We start from the raw sequence: 27,739 nt of genomic DNA on the forward strand, positions 1-27,739 counted from the left end.
GAAATAGAGAAGGCTTGTGGGGAGGGGCAGTTTCCTCCTCCCCCGGGGGCTCCCCACTCCCTTTCAGGGTCTCTTTAGCACTCCGCTGGTTCTACTAAAACGGGCCCTGGGCGTCCAGATGTGTAGGCTCTGGCTCTCTTTCGAGCACATGGAGCTGTGGAGTTCGAGGGGGCCGTGCCACTTGTAGCTACCACCTGCATCTGTAAAATGAAAGGTTTGGTCCAACCTTTTCTTCACTATGGATCTGACTCCTTTTCCTGTATACTCTGAGCGCTCGGAAGGGTTTTGTCTGGTCTTGGGCTGTCTACTCTATAGCCATTCACTACATGTGGCTCTTGAGCGCTCGAATATGCCTTGGTTGAATTAGATGTGCTGTAAGATACACACCAGATTTTGAAGATTTAGAATAAAAAAATAAAACAATATAAAAGTCTTGTTTTTTATCTTGATTACATATTGAAATGATGCTATTATAAATATATTGAATTAAATAAGGTATAAGAGGGCTTCCCTGGTGGCGCAGTGGTTGAGAGTCCGCCTGCCGATGCAGGGCACGCGGGTTCGTGCCCCGGTCTGGGAAGATCCCACATGCCGCGGAGCGGCTGGGCCCGTGAGCCATGGCCGCTGAGCCTGCGCGTCCGGAGCCTGTGCTCCGCAACGGGAGAGGCCACAACAGTGAGAGGCCCGCGTACCGCAAAAAAAAAAAAAAAGGAATAAAATTAAAGTTAATTTCACCTGTCTTTATTTTTTCTAATGTAGCTTCTTAGAATTTTAAAGTTATGTGTGTGGCTCACATATTTCTAATGGTCAGCTCTGGTCTAGAAACTGTTTCTTACATAATAAAGAATGAGTTTACCTGCTTTTTAATTGCTCAAGCACGTATGAAAACGAGCATTTCCAAGCGGTATTAAATGACCAGTGTAGTCCTGTAGTCCAAGGTGCAATTTCTATTAGATGATTTGAAATATGAGAATAACTTTTGCAGACATTTCCTTCTGCTCTGTGAGCAGTCTTGTGGTAGGGACTAAAGATGGAGCATCTCCAGGCTGGCAGAAAGGGACATGTTCTACTCCACCATTGGATCTGTCATCCTGGCGTTGCCTGTCTGTTCCTGCACTCCATGTGATTTCAGCCTTTAAAGTAGGAATAGCCATGGGGGCAGCATGCAGGAAGCAGAGATCTCTGCGTGACTTTGAAAGTGAGCTGGGTTTGGAAAATATGTTAACTTTGACCCAGCTGAATGATTTGTAGGCAGCTTTGAAAATTCATTCTATTTTCCAAGTCCCTTAAGTCACATAGAGCTCTCCCAGTCTATTCCTGATCTCATAAACAACCTGTCCTCTGGCCTGATACTAGCACATAGGACACATCTGTTTAAAGTGAGTTGTGTGAAAGCCACAGTGGGTTCTTAGTGAGCTGGTAATAACACTGCTACCACCTCAAGTGCTGAGCTAGAGTCGTTACTATAATTGTACAGTGAGTAATCAGTGTTTACCTACAGGGCCCACAACTAGATTCCCTTTTGTAGTTGTGAAGATATTAAAAGCGCCACATGAATTTTGTAGATTGTATCTCTACTCTGTGTAAAGTCAGGGAATGATTTGCAAATATGATTACGTTTTCAAACTAAAGTATTTCTTTTTAGTTGCCTACAAAAAGTTGAATTCTTTATTGTGTACTAACTTCAACACATCCTCACAGACCAGTGTAAATTTAGGTGAAGTAGTATTTATGTTTGTTCTGATTTCTAACTGGAGAGTTGTGCTTCCAGACACCTAACTCTGCACTGATGAATTTCAGGTTTCATCTGCTTTGGTATTTGGACCCAGGGGATGGTTAGAACAGTGTGTAAGAAAAATTGTAACTTCTTTTTACTTGGTGTGAGAAAATTAGCATTGCTGGTACCAGTTTGCTTTTTCCCTGCCTGCTCTTTAGTCTGAAAGTGTGCATTTTGAAACCACCTCTGCGAATTTTAGTAAAAAGACTTTTTTGATCTGCTAGAATTTACATGTATGGAGTAAATTCTAGAGTCTGTCTGGGGCACAGCAGGCAAGGTGGTTGTATGGGGCTGAACAGCAGATGTGGGGAGAGTTGGTGGCAGGGGAAGGCTGGAAGGGGGTGGGGAGCAGATCCAATCAATTGAAGGCTCTGAGTGTCCTGCTAAATAATCTGATCTCTGCACGAGGGCTAACATTTAAGAATTTTAAGGTGGGCAGAGTGGTGATAGTGGTGTGACCAGATTGACAGTTTTGAAATGTCATACAACCTCTATGGTAGCCACGTAGAAGATGAAGGAAGTGAAATTGAAGGCATGGAGATGAATTGGAAGGCTTTTCCAGTGACTGAGGCAAGAGATAGAGAGGACCTGGACTAAAGGCAGAAGCACAGGAAGAGAGAAGGAGTTGGATCTGAGAGACATTTAAAAGGGAGAATTGGTAGAATGGGGTATGAAGGAGAAGTGCCTGTCTAGAAAGTTTCCTGGCTTCCTGGGCAGGTGAGGGAGAGGAGAGAGACTGTGGGCTCATTGGCAATAGGGAGCAGAAACAGGTTTGAAGGAAATATGCTCTATTTTGGGTCTTCAGGGGCCGAGTGTGGAGGCCGAGAATGCAGAGACAGCAAGACCTTGATGGTGTTGAAGTGCCTCATGAGACAAGTGCTGGTCTGTTTGGTTTAGAAAAGCTTTGCTTAATGACCTCTCTCTTAGAACCTGAAAACTATTCACCGTCAACCAAATAAGGAAAATATTATTCAGGAAATGGCAACTACAAAGAGCTTCTCAGAGAGTAAGGGGCAAGTGTTCTCACTGGAGCATGCGATGAGGGAGGAGGTGAAGCCAGAGCATGGTGGTTCTCACCCATCAGACCTCTTATAACCTGCAGAGAGTCTGGGAAGTTCCCTGTTGCCCTTCAAGATGCAGCCCAGGGTCACCTCTTCTAAAGACCCTTTTGAGCCTCTCTGTCCGTCAGGCTGAGGGGGACAGCTGGCCTTGCTCACTCCTCTGGGCTATGGATGCACTTTGTAGTACTAGGTCTGTGTTTCCACTATCCACCCTTGTGGTCTTTCCCAACAGATGGTGGGTTTTTGAGAGTAGGAATTATATAGTCTCCATTTTGCTATCCTCAGTATAACAAAATGGAGTTTATCAGGTGTATCTAGCCCATAGTAAGTGTTCCACAGATGTTCCCTGAGTAAATGCAGGAGATTCATGGGCAGGATGGTGAGTTAGAAAAAGCAGTAGCCTGGGTAGAGGAGAAGGGACCTGGATTCTGGTACCAATTCTGTTGCTCTTGGTTCTTTGGCCTTGGACAAGCTAGTTAATTTTTCTGGGCCTTGGTTTTATTCTAGGCAAAGAAGGAGATGGAATGAGAATCTAGGAAATCCATGAATGGTCTTCAGGAGGTCCCTGGATTTCTTGAGATAAAATGCAGAATTGTGTATACTTATATGTCTATGTGTATCTGTGTATTAGTATATACAGTCTTTATTTTCCCTCCCTCTGAGGAAAGGACCAAGAACTTTCATCAGCCTCTCAAAGAATCACTTGAATAAAATGTGGGGATGGCTCTAGAATTTCTGTAGAGGATGGAGTTGGGAGGGATTGTCATATGGTTGGGGGTGGGGATTCAGCTAAATGACTTGTCCTGAAATTGTGGTTAAATGACAGACACACTCTAGTTACATAGATTTTTATATTTATTTGAGACAGTGAGGTGTGGAGGGGATGGGGACTGTGGGGCGATGTGTGCTGAAGCTTCTCTGAGCCCGTCTCTTTGTACTGTCTGTTCTTAGAGCTCTTTTATGAGCTGGATGTGATCCTGGTCGTTATTAGTGTTATATCTTCACGAGCAGACTAGGCATGGAACATTTGTTTGTTTTTTACTAAAATTCACTGTAGCAAGGTCAAATGCAATTGTTTTTAGCCTGTTAGACATAATTTGGTATGACAGGAGTTTATTTTTTTATTTGATTATTTTGATTAAACATTAATTACATGGAAGCAGGAAATGAATACTAAATAAAAGAAAAACATTTACTGTCAACAGTCCTCATTTTTAAAAAGCATAGTGTTACAACTAGACAAGCTTAGCAACTGTCGGCAACTATTAACAAACGCTAGCCATCAAGTACTCGAATGTACAACATAATTTATTAAATGTATTCCCAGCCATTAGAAAGCTTTCCTTTGTATCCTATGATAACTTGAGGTAGACATCACATGTTATTTTCTGAAGTGCTTTGCAAAGACCAAATCTTACTTTACCAATGATGATGGTGGCAACAGTGGCATTAGGAAATAGCAGTAGAAGTACAGGACATTCTTCTGTGGTTACCCAGCTAGTGAGAGGTAAAGCTGGGATGTGAGTCCAGAAAATTTGAGTCTTAAGCCTGCATCTTAACCAGCCTAGTATATGACTTTCCTAAAGAGAGGTTCTTTATCTCTATAGAGCTTTACTTTTGAAGCCTCAGAATAATACATACAGAATAATTCTTACATTTATGATCAGTATCAAGGTCTGCACAAACTGTAATTCGGACCACTTAAACCCATATAGATACTCTACTCTTCTGAACAATGCAAATGAGTTTCCCATAGTTCATAATCTTCTTGATACAGAAGTAATGTTTTATTCATCTTATCTAGTTGTACTGCTTTGCTTTACCCACAGAAGACGTGCTAGGGATGTTTTTCAACAGCCTTCTACAGTATGCAAAGCAACAACCAGCTATTTTAGGAAAGATGTAAACATGTTGCTAGAAATGGCACTAAGCTGCAGTGTATCCTAATGGGGTAATTTGCTGTGTGAGATTAGAACTGCAAAGGAAATTAAGATAATGAGTTCTGTTGATTTCCTAGGAGAAAGTGAGATATATTGTTAGCCTGAAACTCACCATCTGGTTGGATGTAGGGTTAGGCTTCATTGGCAGAGAATCAGATGCCGGCGTAATACCAGGTCTCTGGGTTGCTTCTGGTTGCGCTCAGTCTAGTCTACAGGCCTATCCTGTCTGAATTACTCAGCCCAGCACCCCCAGGCCCACACTTCCAATTACGTCCTCTGGGGTTTGGGTTTTTCCTCCATGAACCCGCAGGGCACTTGCTCTGAGCCTGTAGGAACCATGATGCAGCATCCCTGCCCATAGCTTCAGCTGCTAGATGGTAGCTTCGTGCTGTGGTGCTGCAATGCTGCAGACCGTTCTTGAACTGCCAAGCTTGTCAGGTGCTTGGGGCTCAAGCTTGAAGCCACCTGATTGCCCTTTTTGAACCTATCTTCCTGGAAGAAGCACTTCCCCAGGAACTCCTATTGAATCCAGAGCCCTGTTCAGGAATCTTTATAGCCTTCCCATTGGCTCAGGGAGAAAGTTAAGAGAGAAAACTTCAGAGCAGAGAGCTCAAGGAGGTAAAGCCATAATTAATTAGTACTTCTTGGCAGACCTGTGTGCTGGTCCCCATGGTTCCTTGAGTTCTTCGCTATGTCCATGGCTTCCTTAACTCAAGACCTTGGAAGGAGCTATGGCAAACTGCTTCTGCACGGTTGACTTGCTTTTCTCACAAACTACGATATCAACAGCACTAGTGTGCCAGATAAGCAGAGGTGAGAATTAGCCAGAAGGTCTCATGAAGAGAAGAGTTAAAATGGGTAGCTTTATCAGTGTACGGTGTTGCCATTCAGTTTTGGCAAACTGTTTTTCTTTCATGGCTTTTAAACTGACTAATGGGGATGGAAAAAATAAAGAGCCCAAACTAAATAAAAATTATCATTAGGGGGAAAATTTTGATGGGGAGGGGCGTGCCACTGTGTACGTTGTCTCTAGGTTTCAGGAGATAAGCAACTCTTTCTCATACTTAATATTTAATTTTCATAATGGGCTTCTTCAGTTACTCATTCATTCCTCACTTGTGGCAGGCTAAGCTCTTTACATATCTTTACACATATTATCCCTAATCCTCACAACAATTTTGCAGGGTAAGTAGTAGTCATTCATTTGTTTGAGCAACAAATATTTTTGTGTTAAGTGGTTGTTTGGAGGCTGGCTGTGAGTGCAGTGATGGGAATAGAACAGTGAAGAAGCAGTTTCCCTGCCCTTAAGGTATTTTCCATTGTTGGATGGGAAAGACAGACAAACAGGTCATTAGAATGCCTTGTTGTATTCTTACACACTCTTCGGGGGTAATGCGAGTTTGTGCATATTTATTGAAGAGCAGTGGTTATACCTAGTCAGCCCATCTAGGAATCCTTCCTATAGAGATACCTGCACACAATTGAAAAGGTATTTGGCAAGGATGGTAATTGCAGCATTGTTGTAGCAAAATGTTGAAAAAGTTCACTGGCAGGGGAAGCGTTAAATCATTATGTTATATACAGACACTGGAATGTGATACAACATTCAAACGAATAAATGAATGAATGAATTCATTAAAATGAATAAAGATCTGTATGTGTTGACACCACTATATGTGATATGTTGGTAAATGACAAAAGCACGTTGGTAGAGAAATCTGTATAACAGAAACACATTACCTAAAATAATAATCATAAAGAAAAAGAAAAAAACAATTCTGCAAGAGTCACACCAAGATTCTTAGCTCTGGTCTCCTTTAGGCAGAAGGTGAGAGAGGGGTGTGTGGGGGGGGCGGGCAACTTTTATGTATTTCTGCATTATTTCAATTGACAAGATAAACACGAGTCCTTTTGAAATATTTTAAACAGCAGATAAATTTTGAATAAGGGGATAGGTGCTAGCGCAGAGTTATGTCCAGGGTCCTGTAGGGACAGAAAGAACCCAGACTGGAGGAGGGAGATGGTCAGAGAAGGCTCTGGGTGGGGACCAACCTGGCCGAGACAAGGATGAATGTAGTCAGGCGTTTGGAGGGAACCGAGGACGAGGGTTTCCTGCTCGGGAGCATCCCGGAGCACTGTGGCCCCTCTACGCTGTAACAGCCGGCCCAGGTGGTCCCGGGTTCTTCCTCCTTCCTCAGCCTCCACGGTGTGTCAGCCGCTGTTCCTAAATACTTCGCATATTTCCACCTCTTCTCTAGCTCTCCTGTAGACCTCTCATTTCTCACCTGGATGATTGAGAACCCCCCCACCCCCAGTGGGTCTCCTGGTCCCTATCTGTATCCCATGTCCTCCTACCCCGGTCTGTCCTTCACTTTGCTGAGTGATCTTCTAAAAATGCAGTTTTGACCCTGCTATCTTCCTTAAACTTGTCAATGACCCTTCATAGATTCTGGGATCTAGCCCACCCCTCCAAAGCAGACACACAGAAGCCCTGCTCACCTCTCCCACCTTCCTCGCACGGTAACTCTTATTCTTGTTATCTGGAATTTTTTCATTTCTTTGCAAATGCCATTCTTCTTATCAAACAAGGGGTGGATGTAGGTAGAGAAAGAAAATCCATGATGTGGATTTAGTAGTTGGTTTTCAGCCTATTAACCTGCAAATATTCTAACTTGTTACCCCCCTTTCTGGGAGTAAATGTCCATATGTCATGTTATTTGAGGCAACAATTTAGAAATTAAGACATTTCAAGGCAAATAGTCTTCTTACCACCCTTGGGGCTATTTTCTTTTGTAAATATACTTGAAGGATGTTTCTAACAGCAGGTCATTCTCCACACAGAGGACTTCAGAATCTGGCATTAATTTGTGTACTTGTCTATTCCAAATCCGGATACACTCCACCTTTATATAGAATACACACTGTTCTAAAAACACTACATTGACCAAACAGTCCTTATTTGCTTTGGCTAAACTTGAGTTAATGGATGGACTTGATGTACAATAAGATAGATACAAAACTGAGTGATAGTCCCCTGGGAGATTCACTTTAAGACATGCTACCTATTATCCTTCAGTCCCATCCACTGAACTTTTATCTTTATGTTATTTTTCTATCACTGAATAGACTAGATAATCCTTTTAAGTAAATAACAGTTGGTTTCAGCATGTTAATTTTCAGAAATGTTTGTACTTACATTCAATGCAGGAGTGAAGTGATAGACTATTGTCTCGCTCCCTCTGGTGGACAATTGTATTAAAAAAAATCAAACTACATATAGTCTTGTGTGGCGGGGACAGGTTGTGACTAGTTCTGGTGTTTTAACATTTGTGTTAAATAATAGCAGTAGTAAAACACATAGCGGTACTAATGCTGTTGCTGTTTCTCTTGTTATTGAGTAGTGACACTGCTGTGAAAAAACGAATTAGAAGCCGACTTCACCCCATAACTTTAGAACAGTGCTACATCAGGATAAGTCTCATGCTAAAATTCAACAATGTAGTTAATTCAGCAGTCTAAATATTACTCCACAGATTATCCTGGAATCCTCCAATAGCTAGACTTTTCACTCAATAATGCATATTTTAGAAACTTAGCAGATGATTATTTTTATCTTGAATCAGTTTATTTTGATAAATTTATTATTTCGTTCATGATCTTCTGAATTTACAGACTCACTGAAGTTGCTTTATCTTTCTTATGGATATTAATCGATATCAAGTGTTGCCTAGGTGGTTGTTTTTTGCTCTTCAGCAAGGTTAAACCAGAAAGAAATTGCATAAAGGCCTTCGATTAGATTAAATGTCATTTGTATATAATGATAATTTTATTTTATTTATTAATAACAGTTCACATTTGTTGAGTTAAGCATTTGATGGGCATTGTGTCATTTAATTTTTCAGTAACTCTGTGAGGCAGGTAGGTAGTTGTTATTATCCACATTTTATAGAGGCTGGTGAAGGTGGGCCTAGCTCATCCGGGTGTTCTCAGTTCAGAGTTTGTAACCACAACAATATACTGCCTCCTGAAGTTAGGTGATAAATAAGTATATGTGTGGCTAACACCCTTATGCGACTCCTAGTACTGGAAACATTTCCATCTTTGAACTGGGGAATTCAAAGACTACCTCAACCTAGAGATAGATTTTTACCTTTTCTCTTTCTGTTTTCTCATTGTGAATAGGCCTTGTAGTAGAACGTATTTACGTTTTGTTTAGATACTTAAGACAAATTATATCTATTATCATAGAAACAGGTTTCATGAGAAAAACACATTTTAGCTCATTAGCTTCCTCAGTAAGTCTTTGAAAGAGATGCTGTTAGGTGTAAACGTGGGAAGGAAGGGTACAGTTGCTATGTACTAATGCTAAAGCTCTAGCAGGGCACATCGAGGGTTAGGTACTGAAAACCTTTATGAAGAATTTTTGAAACAGATACAGATAATTAAGGGTAATTTAGGAAATTCCTTTTCTGAAAATATTCAGAATTAGAATAAGGTAATTTTCTTGAAGTTGGCAATTATAAAGAATAGCTACCATATAAATGCTTTACATGTATTATCTTTTTAATTCTCATAATAAGATAGTGATTGTTAATAACCTAACTTAATTATTATAGGCAGTAGCCAGAAGAGAAAGCTGAGACCCAGAGAAATTAAGTAGTTTGTACACGGATATACAGCTAATAAATGGTGAAGTCGGGATCAGAACTCACATGACGTGGTCTGGCTGGAGAGCCCACCCTCTGAACCACTTTGCTATACAGCAGTGCTGTCCAATAGAACTTTTTGTGATAACGGAAGTGTTTGATGTCTGTGTCGTCCAATGCAGTAGCCACTAGGCGCATGGGCTACTGAGCACATGTAACGTGGCTAGTCCAACTAAGGAACCTGATTTTTTGTTTTTAAGATTTTAATTAATTTAAATTTAAATAGCCTCTGTGTGGTTAGTGTCTACTGTTTTGGACAGAGCGGCGTTACAGGGTCTTTCAGATCATGTAGTAGGGGAGACATGAGAACTTTAGAATTACCCTGTCTAACTCCTTGTTTTTACTGATCAAGAAACTGCAAACCACATGGTTAGTAATCTGCTTAGAGCCATAAAATTAAGGAAAGGGACAAAATTATAAGTAGAGTCAATATTAAGGAAAGGGACAAAATTATAAGTAGGTGTTTATACTTCTCAGTTACAACTCTTCCCTTTCTGCACTTTGGTGACACCTGCAAACTTAAGTTTCCGCTGCTATTGTTAATATTAGATTGTAAAACTACTGTTTTTGAAAAAAAATATTTTTTTCTGAAATACACGTCCAGTGAGCCCTTTCCTCTTTTCTCAGGTTATAGAAGCATTATCGCGACTCTCTCGCACACCTGTAGCGCTGGCCACAGGAATCAGGTAAGCTAGCTTCTCTGTGGTTCGTACGTCCCGTTCAGTTCAATGAAGTGATTGTTTATTGAATGGCTACTATGTGTAAAGCACTTTGCATACAGGGACCACATCTCATTCATGAAGAGTGGCCGGGTATATAAGTGCTCAATAAACATTTGAAATTTATCGAGCAAGTAAGAACTTATTCGTAACGTTGAATAAGACACATTAGCTAAACGTCGTTCTCAACTCACTGGTGACTGTCACTGATACAGTTCTTTCTTTTAACTTCCTCTGACATTCCTATGCAGGTGGTTCATTAAGACAAACACAAATGCTTAATTAAATAGATATTTTAAAAAAAGATATTGCAGTACATTTATATCTTGTAGGCCATAACAATAAGTCACAACTTCTAGGCGTTTAAGAAATAATCCGACAAGTATAAAATAATATATATTCAAGAAGGTGTATTGAAAGTTTGGAACTAAGTGAAAAACTTGGAAGGACTGTTGATCCTTGAAAAACGTGGGAATTAGGAGCACCAACCATCCACATAGTTGAAAATTTAAGTATAACTTATATTCGGCCCTTTGCATCCTCAGTTCCTCTGCACCCGTGGTTCCAACCAACTGTGGATCGTGTAGTATTGTAGTATTTACTATTGAAAAAAATCCATTTATAAGTGGACGTGTGCAGTTCAAACCTTGTTGTTCAAGGGTCCACTGTAAATTGGTTAAATTATACCTTCTCCATGCAGTGAAGCATTATGCAGTCAGTTAAGTATGGAAAGGTAGATGTGTTATGTTGTGTCAGGCCTTTTCTGTTTAAAATACTGCATATTCAAGTTAGGTCAGTCAGAAAGTTGTATTATTAGGAATGTTAGAAATACAGAAAAACAGTTTCGGTAGCCACACAGCCAGGCCACATGGAAATGGAATGGATCTCATTTTTTACCTGATTTCCTCAGGGCTCCATAATTCAGTCTCCAGCCGTTATGGGGCTCTGTGACCCTGGGTCTCTTCTTCTGTTGCTTCCATTTTTCTGTTCACATTCAGATTCAAACAGAGATGATCCAAGCATGACAGCCCAGTCCCTGGGTACAAAGCACAGTGACCTTGGGGAAGACACCCACAGACCCTTCCTCAGAAATGGGCCATGAGTTTGGCAGCTTTCTACAGTAGTCTGTAGGCTGGATAAAGGTTCCATACCTTGTCATTTTCTCTTCAATACATGATTATCTTTCCATGTCAACATATATTTTGTTATATGCAAACAGCACATTTTGAAATAGCATGATTCTATTCTTGTATTTATATATTGTTGATTCTGAAACTATATATAGAAGAGTTTCTTCCTGGTTATTTTACTTATAATTTCAATTTTTTACTACAATAGACTTGTATATAAGAGTATAATAAAATGTGTCAAAATTTATTTAAAAAAGGATTTTGAAACTGGCATTTCTCACACATTTTAATTTATTTGAAAAATATATGTTCCTCAGATGTGTTAAGTACTAAGTTAATACATAAACGGATGTGAAAATGTTTTCACTATACTAAATATAATTATTTAGTAATTACCTAGTGCTTATTTTTTATTTTGATGGATCCTCTTGTTTTTATGCAACATATGACATGCTGACTTCATGTAAAAAAGGGTAAAACTTTTGGCACTATAGTATCATCACTGTGATTTTGTTAGACATAAATTTAAGGCATTATGTTGGTGTTATGAATAAAGTTCATAGTACGAAGCAAACAAGGGAAGCCAATGGCTAGGAATAGGGTAGAAACTAAAGTGATTTTCTTTGAGCAGGGGACAAAGAAAATGTACTCTTTTTGAGGCCTGTTTGTTTGTCCAATAGATGAAAAATAAAAAATACAACTCACACAACTTACGGTCTGAGTAGAAAAGTATATCAGAGTCAGTGATCATATATAAAGGGCATGGCATTTTTGTTTTCTAATTCTCATCTATACTAGTGAATTGAGTCATGCTAGAATGGTTGTTACCTAATTACCAAGTTATTTGTCAGATCAGATTCTGTAAGTGCAAAGAATCTGAATGGTGCTAAAGGCAAGGACCCACTCTGAGCTGGGGAGCTGCAGTGGGCGCTGACGTGAGCCTGCAGGTGTGTGGCTGGTGGGAGGTCAGATGAGCACCTCAGCACGTCCACGACTGCTCACATGACTGTGGTGACCAGCCGTGATTGCTGCAGGTGATTTGAGGTAGCAGGTGCCACGCCTCCCTGGGGGACCCTGACACAGCCACAGGCAGGCCCTTTGGGAGAAGCCCCAGAAGTCGTGTTAAACATGGTGACTGATCTGACCACTTTGGCAGCAGCTGAGCGTATGTGTTTCGTGAGAGGTAAACGTCCAGCCTAGTTGTTGCCTATTCACTCTTTTTTTTTTTTCCCTCCCTCCTAGGCCCTTCCCGACAGAAGAAAGCGTTAATGATGACGACATCTACAAAAGCCTGCCTGATTTAATAGAGTATGTCGAGCATTTTCAGCAAAAGTACACCACTGCCAATTTTTGCATCCTTTGTGGATTTTAACCGTGGGTGTTAAAATAGCTCTCTGAAGGGGAACCGTGGCTTAGTGATTAAGACATGTGAGAATTAACCTCAGACTCCTGATGGAAAGCTTCATGAGAAAATGTACTTCAACTGGCTTTTAATTCCTCTTGTGTGCCTTGCATTGTGCAAGTCTCTATGGAGAGTAAAGAAACAGACAGCAATGAAGTAACATTTGGAAGTTTCTCAAAGGCATAGTAAAGGTAGTAGATAAACCTGGAATCAGACAATTAACGAGAGGAGTATTAATAGAATCTACCACTGGACCTGTAGGACAGATAGCGCTTGCTGTGTAAGTTCAAGGACGAACGAGATCAGTGTGGGTGGGAGTTATTCAGGGATGTTTCATCAGATGGTGTTGATTCTGAAGAGAGGATCCTTTGGGGCTGTATCGTCTAATAGTTGGGAGAGGCTAAAGGTCTTTGCAGCTGGTTATCTTCTGCTGATTGAGTGACTTGTGCAGATTACAAATAAAGGTAAAACTTGATCCTCACCCCTCAAGGAACTGATGCCAAAGATCAGGTATGTTTGCAAAGAATTATAAGAAGATATAGGTTCTGCTCCAGGAGAGATTCAGATCCTGTGGAAATTCATCCACTGATCGATCCTAATACCCCAGCACACGGACCTTGTTCTTGCCCTAGGACTTTTACACTGGCTGTCCCTTCTGCCCATGTGGCTGACCCCTCGCCATCCAAGTCTTTGCTCAGATGGCTCTCCCAGTGAGGGCTTTCCTATCTAAAATTGCTGCCACCCTTACCTTGCTCTGTGTTTCTATGGTACTCGCCTCTACCTGAGGCAGTCTCGGCTTGCTTCATTTTTCGTCCGTCTCCTCATCAGAAGGCCTGCTTCATGTGGTCAGGAACTTGACCTTGTTCCTGGCTCTTTCCCCAGCACTTCAGTGTCTAGTGTCTAATAGGTCCTCAGTAAGTATCTGTTTTCTGAATTAATAGGCCAAAGCTGCGTTGAGCACTTACTGTCTTCCAGGCATGATGCTTCAGGCTGGAGCTGTCTATAGTGAGACATCTATCAGTTCATAGGAGTTTACTGAGTGCGCGTTTCTGTCCTAACCATGTTACACGCATCTCTCATGTAACACCACATTATGAGGTTGTTCCTAGTATTACCAGAGTTTACAAATGAGAAAATGAGGCTTGAAAAGCTAAGTAACTTGCTGAAGATCATAACTTGCTGAAGATCATAAGTAAATAGTAGTCTTTGGATTGGAACCCAGGCAGTTCTTATTCTAGTGTGGAGGCTCTTACTCACTGCATTGATTCCCAGAGGCCTTGCTCCTCTGAGAGCTCTCAGCAGGAGCCACCAGCAAGGCTGGTAGCCCTTCCCAGAGTAGGCTGCCTTTGGATGGGCCTCGAAGTCTTGTATTTTACATGTGTATCAAGAATGGTTTCTCATCTCTTCTTAAAATCTCCAAGAACTCACTAATCTTCAGCAAGGTAATTGCTGATTGTCTCATTGAATTGGCTACAGTCTTCATAAAGTGACTGTAAGATTACTTATCAGATAATCAAATTCCTTGTCGTCTTAGAAAGAATATTATCTCCAGTGCTATGATGACATTCTATCTTAACTCCCCACCTACACCTACTCATTTTTATAGTCTTCCCTCGTCTTGTTCTGTTGATGCCAAGATAAATCCTGTGAGGATGCAAGTTTGGAGAAAACTTGGGCCCCTGAACTGGCTGCTCTGAGGTGCCGACTCACATGCTCTGGGAGGTGCAGTCTGCTTCACCTCTTCACCAGGTGGTCGGAGGTCCAAATGTCGTGTGTTTCCTGCAAATTCCTGCTTTTGAGTTTGCTATGAGGGTTTGCTTTTCAGCCTTGGCTTTGTTATGATCTCTATGGGCTCATAGACTTCCCTTTAACCTCTGGGGGTGAATCGCTTGAAGGGAGGGCCCTAGAACAAACACTGGTCTGCTCCCCCAGGCATGGGGAGTCATTCTGTCCTCACGTGGAGAGAAACAGACACAGGATGGAATGGAGAGCATGTAAGATGGCTAAACGGTAGTGTCCTTGCTCCTTCAACCTTTATGACCAGGGTGTCAGACGGGACCATATCTAGGTTGCCCAGACACAGGAAAGCTAATATAGATTGCTGTTGATTTATTGACCATTTGAAGAATCACAGCTTTTTCCTCTCTCCCTTCTTCATTTTGTGCAAATCAGAGATTACTGCCCAAACTGTTAGCAAGAAAAACAGCTTTAGTATGGGATTGAATAACAAAAACCCAAACTGTTCTAGCCCAGTTGCAATGTGTGTGGGTGCGTGTGTGTCACTCCTACAATTCTTAGAGAAGAATCTGTGAGAATTTATACATATGTACCTCTGCCCTCATGCAAAATAGTCGATAGCAAGACTTAAGAAAGACGATGTGATTTTTTTGTTTGTTTTTTTGGCTTTTTTTTGTTGGTTTGGGGGTGGGGGTTGGAGGGTCTGAGGGAGGAAAAGGATTTCACAGCCTGTTTTCCTTCTGAACAGGATCCCCTTTGATACAGAACCTACTCCTTTATCATTTCTTTAATCTCAGTTCCTTCATGAACTCATCAGACCTTCCTACCCTTTGATGAGTTATAGAAAGTGCTCGAACCAGTTTAACAGCCCCACTGTTCTTAGGCGAGACTGCCTAAGGGGAGATGGCCTGCCTAAGCCCCTCAGTATGGAAATTCTGGAACTGCCAATAAGACTCACCATCTCCCCAGTTTTTCAGAGTAGAGAGCTGAAAGCATCCTTCAGTCCTCCCCCCTCTCCCTAATCCGGATTGGTCCCCAAGTCTGGTTGGTTGTAGCTGACACGGTCTCCTGAGTCTCTGTTTCTCTCCTCATCTGCCTTTACCCTGGTTATGGTACTCATTACCTCTCACCCACAGCATTTCATTTCTTGGCTTCTCTATCTCCCTGCTTGGCTTCTTGACCTTCCACACTACCCCTCTATAACCCCCTGTGGTCCTCAGATGCCCAGGTAAGGTTGAGCTCCCAGAGTGCAGGGCCCTTCTCAGATTGGTTCACCTCTTCCCTTTGGGGCTCCCCTCACTCACCTGGTCCCACTGGACGGGACTCCACCCCTCACGTCACCAGCTTCTGCACACCTCTCTGCCATCGCACAGGTTGGGGTCCTTTCAATGCTCATCCCCTCTTCTCATTCATTGTGTCACCCTGGAGGGTGGAAACTGTGTCTGCCTTGTCTGCGGTTATATCTGCTGGAACATGGTATTTATTCAGCAAATACCTATTGAATAAATAAATACACTCAAGATCCAGTTCAGATGTAATATCTTCCATGAAGCTTTCCCTGCCTTCCTTAGTCAGAGTTATTCTTACTCTTTCCTCTGCACTCATAGAATTTTGTGTTTATGTGCTGTTTTCCACACTAGACTATGGGAGAGCCCTTGGATCTTCTGGATCCATGCATTCTTAGCACTGGTGAGTCTGGCAATCAGTAGGTTCTTAGTTTAAGAATCAGGTAGGTGGGTGGACGGGTGGACAGGTAATCCTGGAATGAATTTTTCTCACAGCAATTTCTCTGAAACTTCTCTCACCACCAGAGCGTTCTCCTTTAAGGCACCTTCCGAAATTTCTTCTGGGTGTCTGACAGTTCATTTCTGTCAAATGCCTCCAGATAACTCTTCATGACAAACATAGACAACCTTGTGATTGCACCTACTTTGAAAAATGCTCCGAGTTGCAGAGTGACATTTATAGTTAGTGCTTTTATTTTTGTACGTCAATTTATAATGTTCTATCTGCACAGGCCCAAGAGAAATGCTAAGGGCTGGCAGTACTGAACGAGTTGAATTTCTTTTCAGAGAGATATTAATGCTTCTTTCTAACATACCTAAATTTATTAATCTCAGTTCTTTGGCATTATTAGTTAATAGAAGCTAATTCTAGAACTCTTGAACTGAAAGGAAAAACTTAAGGAGTAGTAACAGAATGGGTGATAGGTGGAAACAGCTGTTTCTGTGTTGACTGGATAGGGCCCGATTTTTAAAGTCTCCATGAACGCTTCCACAGTGACTGATTATCTTTCCCTAACCCTTCATTTGAGATTGTAAACCTGTGCACTTTGTTATAAAGAGGAAGCTAACACACCATTGTAAAGCAATTATACTCCAATAAAGATGTTAAAAAAAATAGGGATTATTTTCCACTGCCAGGAGACCAGCAGAAGAATTTCAATGGCTTTTAAAAATGTCTTGTGGCCTTGGGACCATTTCTTTAAACAAAATACAAATAGAACAGATAAAAGCAGAATCTGACAGAATCAAACCTGTGGGTACCCTCTGAGTGGCCTTGAAGGAACATGGTTTGAAAACCATTGCATTAGATATTGACAATTATAATCAGCAGAAATTTTTGCTTTATAAAGATTATTTATAACATATTAGGGCCTCCCCAACTCCTGTGTCTTCTCCATATTATACCCTTTAATACAGGTAATGAAACTGAGGTCTTGACATATGAAAAATGGGAGGTAGTATGATAGAGCAGTTAAAACACTCAGTGTGTGAGACAGACTGGGTTTTAAATCCTGGCTCTGCTGTCTGGTTAGCTGTGTTATCCTGGGAAAGTCAAAGAACATTGTGTTCTCTCAAAGTCCTTGTCACTCGAATTGGCCAAGCAACAGTGCCCACCTGATAACACAATTAATGCTGGACCTGGGCAAACCAGGCGAGATAATCCATGCAGAGAGGCGTAGTAAATGCCCGGTGAAGGTTAGGGCACTGCCATCGTTGTCAGATTCTGTGGTTGTCGTTTGTCATTGTTCTTATTAGGAGGGGCAGAGCTGTAATGTAAACCTTTGACTCTTTCCACTGTATTTGATTTGCTCTCTGGATTTTCTGCTGAAATCCAGTAAGCTATTTCTAACTACTGTATTTACTGCATGCTAGAAAATGACGTCTATGTTATACCTTTTGCTTCAGTGAAACCCGTGTGGAAGATGAAGAGGGTCTGTACGACTGTGTTTATGGGGAAGACGAAGGCGGAGAAGTGTACGAGGACTTGATGAAGGCAGAGGAGGCGCATCAGCCTGTAGGACTTTGACTTGCCTGTTTTTTAAGTTACTCTGAGTATCTTATTAGGAAAGTGATTATTGGAAGGACTAATTAATATAATAATAAAATAAAATTTATGTTTTAATTTTACTAATTATAAAATAATAGCATAATTATAATTAATACAGTAGTTATAATTATTTATGTAACTTCTGCTGGGATCATTGTTTGTTTTTCTTTTTTATCTTGCTTATAACTCTATAACCATGACTCGTTATTCTGAGTATTTTATTAGGGAAGTGATTATTTGAAAGATGAATGAATACAATAATTATAATTAATAAAATGAAATAGTATTTATGTTATAAGTATATTAATTATAATTATAAAATAATAGCATAATTATAATTAATACAATAATTATTTATGTAACTTCTGCTGGGATCTTTTTTTTGTTTGTTTTCTTTTTTATGTTTACTTGCTTGTAACTGTATAACCATGATGTGTTGCTGCATTTGGAGACATGTAAACATGACATTTTACAGTTCAGAACAAGCATAGGAAATATCTGGTCTAAATCTCTCAGTTTACTCGTAAGAAAATCAAGTCTAACCAGTAAACGGCATGCCACACAGCTAAATAATTGCAGAGTGGCAATAGAACATAATTTCAGGGGATCATGAAATTATATTGTTATGAAAGGAAATCTCTTGCAAAGCAGGTAAATCTACTTTAAGTTTGATGTGGCATAAAGTATAAAGAATATTTCTTCCTGTTTGTTAGGGGTTGATACGAGATATTTTTGTTGTTGTTGTTTGTTTCATTATAGGTCTCCTAGCATTTTTTACTATTTTATAAACTTAGTTTCAGATATTGCCATAGTCAACAGCCCACAACAGCCCACAAAGCTTTGTCTGCATTAAAATATCTAAAACATTCAGAATTACTCTGAATCATTTTCTCATATATAATTTGAAATGAAAAATAAGGTCAGTTGCTTAAGCTTTTATTAACATTTTCTTTACACAAAAGACTTTCTTCATCAGCTGGGTGGTACTTTAGGTTTCTTCGGTGCTTTGATGAATTCGCTCAGCTCTCTTGGACCTCTTGCATTTAATAAAGGGCCGGCGGGTTGTCCGGTGCCCACATAGGGGACAGTAGCTTCTGTGGGATGGAAACAAGTTGGCTGGCCTGTGTTCAGTAAACGTCATGAATGTATGCTTTAACCACTGCACGAGCTGACAGGACACCTGCGGCAGCAGTTTAAGAGTGTTTTAGGAGATGGAGTAGCATCCATACCCCTTTAATTATCAACTGCTTTGGGCTCCAGCAAATTCTCCATTGTCTTTCCCAAGGGCCGTCTTCACTGAGCTTACGGTGCTGGGCTGTTCATGTGGCCCAGGGTGAGCAGTGATGATGATTGAACGCACAGGGCCCTTCTTGTGCATTCCTCAGGGTGTTAAGCACGCTACACAGGTTATCTCATTTACAGCTCCTTGGGCTGGGTACTGTAATTCTGTTTTATAGATGAGAAAACCGAGACACAGAGAGATGAGATAACTTCTTCACAATAACAAACTAATAACAGCAAAACTGGTTCTTAAACCAAATTCTATCTGATCCCCAAAACTTTGATCTTCCTACTATGTTCTACTGCCTAGAGTCTTAAACAGTAAGAGAGCCAAACACCAAGGTGTTAACTCTTGAAAAAATATTTTAAGATTTTTTACTTACCAAGTATCCTTTTATGATTTTTGCAGTTATTTCTACAGCACTTGTAAAGTATGCTGTACATTAAGAAAACTGTATAAGACCATTCATGATGTTTCCAGATTCAGTAACGTTTATACTAAAATAGATGTTTCAGTTTAAAGAGAGTATACTCAAAAGTATATCTTTAATTATCTAAAACTTTTTCATTTACATTGTTCAAATTCTTTTAAAAAGCAAAGATCCTTCACAAATGCAGTTAAATATATCTTTCAGTTATGTGTTTTATTAGAATGGAACACTTAAAAATTCAATAATTTTTATTTCTTTCTATCTTCTACTGGAAAGATTAATACATGAATTTGATTAAATAATGTTAATTTGAAAATTCTAATTGTAGAAATGTCCAGAAAATGACATACGAAGTTGCTGCCTAGCAGAAATCAAGCAGACAGAAGAAAAATATACAGAAACATTGGAGTCAATAGAAAAAGTAAGTCATCAGGTATCATTCTTGATGCTCCAATACTGCCTTGCTAATACATTAGGCTCAGTGTTTCTGTAGTGTCTGCATATTCTGATTTTCAGCAGAACTTTGGGTTTAAAGATCTCAAAGCAGATTTACTCATCCTATAATGATTTATTGATTTCTTAGTGTGTGAATGGCACTATTTTAGGGACTGGGGATATAGCAGTCAACACAACAAAGCTCTAATTCTCATGACACTCTCATGGGAGGGTTTATAATTTAAGCAAATGAGTATGCCAGGTGGTGATAAATTCTCTGAAGAAAAATAAGGCAGAGGAAGCGGGTAGTGAGTGATGGGAGAGGCTGGTGTTACCTTATATAGAGTGGTAATGGAAGGCCTCTGTGGTCAGATCGTATTTAAGCAGAGAGCTTTGTGAATGGAGGGAGTAAGCCATGCGAATATCCCAGAGTGGACAATCCCTGGGAGAAAGGTCCTCACGTGGGACAGTGTTCAGTGTGCTTCAGGGAACAGCAACAGCCCAGGAGGCTGAAGCAGAATGAGTGCAGGGGAGCAGTGAGATCAGAGACTTGGTGAGCCCCCAGGTCACAGGGGGCATATAGGAGCACCTGGCTAAAAGCTAGAACGTTTTGAGTAGAAGAAGTGATGGGATCTAATGTAAGTTTTTAACAGATCATTCTGACTCTTGTCAGGCAAGGGTGGAAATTGAGAAAAATGTTAGAAGGATATCGCAATAATTAAGTTGATGGAAAATGGTGGTATTGGTTGAGGTGGCAGGGAGTGGTCAGATTCTGAATAAATTTTGAAAGTAGAACCAAGTGGATTTGATGATGGATTAGGTAAAGGATGTGTGGAAAAGAGCAATCAAGAATTCTAGGTTTTCTGTTCTTGTTTTTTTTTTTTTTTTTTTTTTTTTTTTTTTTTTTTTTGGCCACGCCACATGGCTCGGTTTGTGGGATCTTAGTTCGCTGACCAGGGATTGAACCCTGGGCCCACAGCAGTGGAAGTGCAAGAGTCCTAACCACTGGACTGCCCAGTGGGAATTCCTAACAATGTTAGGTTTTTAGCATGAGTAACTGTGTAAGTGGTGAAGATGGTGACTGAGATGGAAAAGGACAGGTGTAGGAATCACGCGTCTGTTGGGACTTACTAAATTTGTAATACCTATTAGCTTCCAAGGGGATGTATTGAGGAGGAAGTTAGATGTATGAGTCTGACATTCAGGGGAAAGGTTGAATGGATGTATAGATTGGGCCATTATCATTATGCAGTGGTGTTTAAAGCCATGGCACTAGATGAATCACCAAGGGAATGGATGTTGATAGAGAAGAGGTTTGAGGTCACCTCTGGTGACTTCCATATTTGGAGGCTAGGAGAATGAGAACCAGGAGAAAGTTTTGGAAGTTTAAAAAGAGAGATGAAGGCGTGGAAGAGTTGTTTAGGAGAACGAGAGGGTAAACGTACTAAGATTATGTAACATTACAGGCTCATTTGGGTTTTGTGATTAGCTATCAGTGTAGCTTCTGTTTAACTTCTTAGGTATAGGCACAAAATATATGGCAAGCTAGATTTAACCAGGGTTTTCATTTTTCCAGAATGAAAGAAGAGAGCGTAAGGGTACTTGTAGGGCAGTGATTCTGTTGATGGCTCGTGGAATGTAAACTGGGTAAGAAGGGAAGCGAGGACATGAGGGATGTGAGATGGTCAGGGGATTGGCAGACCCAGTGGGTTGGAGAAGTCCTTGGAGAAATGAGCTGTAAAGGTAGGAGGGTAGAGGTCAGAGACTTGCCTGCTTCAACTTAATTCTGTGGAGCATATGCAGTTGTTGGTAATGACAGGATCTTGGGCTGTGACCACAAGAGGACTTGAGCTAGGATGGGGCACAGATTATTGGAGTTCAAGGAACCGAGAGGCTAGGCTACTGGAAGGACCATCTGCACAGATACTGATACGACCAAAAATGAAGATGGGAGTAGTAATGGACAGAGATATGGTAGGCCAGGAACTAAAATTCTCAAAGAATGAAGGGGAATGCTCCATAAATTGTATATGCAAATTATTGATCTCAGGGATCTAATATTATTATTAATATTTATTGCTCATTGATGAAAAACTATTATATAGATTAGGGTAAGTTGTGCTTAATTATTACCCCTCTCTTCTCTCCTGGTAGTATTTCATGGCACCATTAAAAAGATTTCTGACAGCAGCTGAATTTGATTCAGTATTCATCAACATTCCTGTAAGTAAAAACATGCTAGCTAAAATTGTGGTACACTTTGATAAAATCCTCATTTTCTTATTGGGTCCCTCTTTGAACATTCTATTATAGTTTTAAAGAATTTTAACCCAATTTTCTGTCTCCTGAGTTCTTATAGTCTTATTTTCTGGAAATAACTAGTAAGTCATATTGTCAAGCAAAAGTCAGAATGTATGCTGAACGCAAAAGGATAAGGTTGATGTATTATACTTAACTGCTTGTCACAACAAGGTAGTCTCAGTTAATCCCTGGTGTTATAGTCTCTTTCTCTTGTGGGAATCCCCTTCTGCCCCACTCCCTGCTCTATTGTTCTTTCAGCCCCCCAACTCCATCTTATGGACACTGTCCTGGCTCCATCTGTCTCCTTCACTTCCCTCCATTCCTACACTTCCTTGGCCTCTGCTTTTTGGTGTTTTCTTCTTCTGGTTGCATCAGCTTAAACTCCCATTTCTGAAATACACTGCTTCTTTATGATATAACAGTCTTTTATTTTTTTAATAAATAAATTTATTTATTTTTGGTTGTGTTGGGTTTTTGTTGCTGCGTGGGCCTTCTCTAGTTGCGTCGAGCGGGGTCTACTCTTCGTTGCGGTGTCCAGGCTTCTCACTGTGGTGGCTTCTCTTGTTGCGGAGCATGGGCTTTAGGCGCACAGGCTTCAGTACTTGTGGCACATGGGCTCGGTAGTTGTGGCTTGCAGGCTCTAGAGCGCAGGCTCAGTAGTTGTGGCACATGGGCTTAGTTGCTCCGCAGCATGTGGGATCTTCCTGGACCAGGGCTTGAACCTGTGTCCCCTGCATTGACAGGTGGATTCTTAACCACTGTGCCACCAGGGAAGCCTGATATAACAGTCTATTTTAATGGTAAGATGTGAGGAGCTTTTCTTCACATTTACATAGCATTTCAAATTTCAGAGTACCTTATTACCTAACAGTTCTAAAAGGATATTTACCCAAAAGCATAGAGGCAAGCCAAATGCAATACCATGTAAGGTCTTGCTAGGCAAGGTTCAAGTTCTTAGACCTCTAGAACTGGCCTCAGTTTTTTTTTCCTTTAATATTTATTTATTTATTTATTTATTTTATTTATTTTGGCTGTGCTGGGTCTTCGTTGCGGCACACAGGACCTTTGTTGCGGCACATGGGACCTTCATTGCGGCATGCAGACTTCTAGTTGTGGCATGCACGCGGGCTCTAGTTCCTTGACCGGGGTCAGACCCGGGCCCCCGGCATTTGGAGTGTAGAGTCTTACCCACTAGACCACCAGGGTAGTCCCTCAGTTTTCATATGTAGCTCTTATATTACAGTATATAAGCTTTTATGTACTGGCTTGCTTGTATCACCTGTAAAGTCCCTAATATTTTGATTCCTTTATATTTAGTGTTGCTTTGCACCAGTTTAGCTATGGCATGTTGTCCTTGTTCCTGATTTTGGCCAAATGAAGACATTCTTATTGATTTGTAACGTAGAAGGAAGAAGAAGATCCCAATATCAAATGAATATTTAGGATAAAACAAACCACACATTTTAGGAAGATGAGGATCTTGAACCACCTGAATATGCTCACTGTAACTTAGGACCCATTTGACAGTCCTTATTCTAATAGCTTTTCCATGCTCCTCAGAAAAGTGACAGGGCCAACATATTCATGTTTCACTTAACACCTCCTAAGGAAGGGCATGCCCTGCATCAATGTGTGCTCCAAGGTACACGGGAAGAGAGCCTGGGAGAATTGGCACCTTGATTCAGATCTCCTCATTTCCTGGCTGTGACATGTATTTTACTGTCTGACTGAAAATTACTCGCTTATTAGGAAAAATGTGAAATTCTGTCTTTTGAGTTGCCCTAGTAAACTGCCTACTACAATTTATTTGCTGCTTATTTATGACATTAGTTGGCTGGTTTCAAGTAATTTAGTCTGATTATTGTTAGCTTAGCTCCAGGACACCACTAATTGACCAAAGTACAAATCTACATTTTTATGTCTCGAGGACATGAATCATTACTTTATCCTGTCAGTAAAACATTAAGCACTTGGATAGTTTTATTTAAAAATTTAAAGTGATTATAAGATGAAACTGAACTGTACATATTTTTATACAAGGAATAAATTACCCTTTAATAACTAGAGAGAGAATTTCTTTTTCCACAGTCAGATCTGAAACTGCTATTTTCCATGAACATGGCCTGTCTTTCTCCCCCTCTCTCCCTCCCCTCCCCTCCCCTTCCCCTTCTCTCTTTTCTCTTCTTTCCCCTCCTTTTTTTGCTCTTTACTGTTGGTAGCAGGTTTATATATTGAGGGTATTCAGCATATCCTTGAATGGCAAGTCTGGCAGCAATAGGGATGCTGGGCTCCGGGTGATTTTTTTGGTTCTGATTCCTAATTTGCTTTGCGACTGTTTTCTTTTCTAAGGAACTTGTAAAAGTTCATCGGAACCTAGTGCAAGAGATTCATGATTCCATTGTAAATAAAAACGACCAGAACTTGTATCAAGTTTTCATTAACTACAAGGAAAGGTAACTTTTGGATTTTAAATTTTGTGGCTATTAGTTTGTAATTATAGTGAGGGTTAGTATTAAAATTGCTCATAAGTAGCTATTACTATGGTTCACTAAGATACTGTCTGGGCAATAATTAGAACATGGGACAGTTAATTTCTGGGTGGTGGTTGACCTCTATATGTGTATCAGGGAAAAAAAAAAAGAAAAAGAAAAAAAGAAGGGTTCAGACTTTTGCATTGAAAACCAGAAGGTGCAGGTTCTGTCACTCTTGAGTCCTGTAGACTTCAGGAAGTCATTTTAACTCTCTGAGCCTCCTTTTTTCCATCTGTAAATGTTAGGGATAGATTATCTGGTACGTAGTGCTTTTTCCAACTCTAATACCTTATAATTCTGTATTTTGGAGCATTACATTCACAGCCAAAGTCAGTTTCCCTTTCTGAATTTGAAAAAAATCTTCTGATCAATTCACATGAATTAGAAGTACCAAGGAATTTTGCTTAAAATATAGTGCTCTCTTTTAAAATCAAGCACTATAGTTCCTAGTACTAAGAAGTAGCTAATTAATTGCTTACATCAACATTAGATAAATATTAATGTAGTAGTTTTTTTGTTTTCCAGTAGAGGGCTAAAAGAAACAATAAATTAACTGGGCTCTTTGCACAAATCGGTATTACCCCAGAGATACCCTTCCTGAAGCAGGCTCAGACCCCATGCAATATGAGTTATCTCCCAGCCAGCACAGCTCAGCCCTCTCATTCCCACTTTTCAGATAATGTATTTTTCTTAATTAAAAAGGGGGAGGGAGTAGGAGGTTTATTAATGAGTAGAGTTGTAAGTAGTGATTACAGTGAAACAGTAGTAGAAAATAAAACTGTTCCTGAGTGAGCGTGAACAGTGTAAAAGTTGATCTCTAATAGGAACTTGAAGAGAAGTTTTTAATTTTGTTTCTGATTATTATATGCACTCAAACAATATTAACAGTCATTAAGCCAGTTTGTAAAATCTACCTGCTATAAAAACGTGCGTGGAATCAATCCCATTCACATTTGGAAATTAAAAATAGTCATTTTCAATACCGTAAATATGAGTGACTTTCATTCTATAACTGTATGTGTGGTGTGTCTTAAAAAGAAATGAGAAAGCTGAGGTTCAGAGAAATTACGAGTAATCTGCCCAGGGTTACCTGGAAAGTAAGAGGTGCAGGATGAGTGAGATTTGCTTTGGTTATGCCTAATTGTGGTTTTAAATAGGTGAATTTCCTCTTCCACTGTATTCTTGCCTTTTTGTCCTCAGATTTTTTCCTCTCTCTCTTTTCCTTTCAGGTTGGTTATTTATGGGCAGTACTGCAGTGGAGTGGAGTTGGCCATCTCTAGTTTAGACTACATTTCTAAGACAAAAGAAGATGTCAAACTGAAATTAGAGGTGCCTGTTTATTTTTTGTGTGTATATGACAGAGTAAAATAAACTAAAAACAACATATTCTTTTCATGATCTCTGCAACAGCAAATTTCCATGAATTCTAAGTGTAATTTCATAAAATATTTTAATATATAGCTCTATAAAATAATAATGTGGCAATAATAATAGCAGTAGTAAGATAGAAGATTTATGGCTTTTTTACATGCCTTATCTCATTAGATCCTCATGACTTTGTGAGATACATACAATTAATTTTTTTATCTTATGGTTAAGAAAGCCAGTGTTCAGAGAGATCATGAGTAATTTGCCCAGGGTAGTAAAAGGTACAGGATGAGTAAGATGTATGTGAGATAATATGTATGTAGATGTAAACTGTTTACTAAAAATATAAGATACTGGGACTTCCCTGGAGGTCCAGTGGTAAGACTCTGTGCTTCCAGTGTAGGGGGCGTGGGTTCGATGCCTGGTCAGGGAAATAAGATCCCACATGCTGCGTAGCACGGCCAAAAGATATTTAGGGGAAGACGTATAAAAAGGGCATGGAATATGTATAACTGATTCACTTTGTTATAAAGCAAAAACTAACACACCATTGTAAAGCAATTATACCCCAATAAAGATGTTAAAAAAATAATAATAACAAAATAATAAAAAATAAAAAAAGGGCATGGATATTGCCCATAAGAAGGCAGGACAGGCACACATATGGTGAGATTAAGTAGTATGTGATAAGCACTCATAGCCAGGGCTCCATGAGTAAGACTGAGTGATTACTTCAGTATAGTTAGACTGTGGAAGATTTATCTGAAGAGGGAGCATTTGAGTTAGGTCACTGAAGAATGAGGTGAGTCTTGATAGATGAGAGTCCATGCAGGGCATTCTGGAAGAATTGGTATGTCTTGACCAGAAGGATCAGGAAAGTTTGAGAAATAGCAAGTAGGTTAGTATGAATAGAGCACATGGTAACAATGGAAAATAAGTCTGGAAACTGTGTTAGGTCATTTATGTTTTTGGTACATCTCCCCCCACCCCCACAAGAAGAGTTTGCACTTTCAAAAATCTTTTGAAAAACGATTATTTATATGTTATATGAATTGTCATCTCAAATATATTATCCACATGTATGGATCTTCTTAAATTTCAGGTAGAGATGTATAGTCAACTCTTCTGTGGGGGGCTTGGTTGGCTCTCTGATATCCTCCTTGCTGCTCTTTGTTGGGTTTAGCAGTGAAGTCGGGTGATGAACAGAGAAGAAGAGGTAGATGATTTGCAAATCAGAACCCCTTCACTGTTTAGCATATCTGGTCTGATTTAATAAAATAATTCCCACAAAGGGGAGCTATTGGTGAGAAAATTTGCACATCAACAGACTACCAAGTAACTGTACTAATTCTATATCATGGATCCTTCTTTCTTACCTCTCACAATCCCTTGATGATGCGGATCTTATGGCTGGAGATGGTTTGAGTCACCACTAAGTGACATCCTTACAGCCTTGTTAGCCTAAAGGGCCCCTGCTCCTCTTTGGAGAGCAGAGCCTCGTAAGTCTAGAACTATAAGCCACCTTGACTCAAATTAAAACACGATGGTAAGATAAAAGTTAACAACTTACACAACGACTTCCTAATA

At 40.1% G+C, this 27,739-nt stretch overlaps 1 protein-coding gene across 1 annotated transcript in view; it reads left to right on the forward strand.

The window, feature by feature from the left end:
• Positions 1-27,739, forward strand: part of LOC112397808 (guanine nucleotide exchange factor VAV3-like) — a 304,349-nt gene that overhangs the window by 164,533 nt on the left and 112,077 nt on the right. Inside the window, exons 3-9 of the mRNA XM_024742081.1 lie at positions 10,112-10,170; positions 12,576-12,641; positions 17,664-17,772; positions 19,846-19,938; positions 22,107-22,175; positions 24,603-24,706; positions 26,014-26,113. Coding sequence (XP_024597849.1) covers positions 10,112-10,170; positions 12,576-12,641; positions 17,664-17,772; positions 19,846-19,938; positions 22,107-22,175; positions 24,603-24,706; positions 26,014-26,113 — 600 coding nt within the window. The remainder of the gene's footprint in view (positions 1-10,111; positions 10,171-12,575; positions 12,642-17,663; positions 17,773-19,845; positions 19,939-22,106; positions 22,176-24,602; positions 24,707-26,013; positions 26,114-27,739) is intronic.

Source organism: Neophocaena asiaeorientalis, unplaced genomic scaffold (genome assembly GCF_003031525.2).
Source record: "Neophocaena asiaeorientalis asiaeorientalis breed wild unplaced genomic scaffold, Neophocaena_asiaeorientalis_V1.1 scaffold35, whole genome shotgun sequence".
NCBI lineage: Eukaryota > Metazoa > Chordata > Mammalia > Artiodactyla > Phocoenidae > Neophocaena > Neophocaena asiaeorientalis.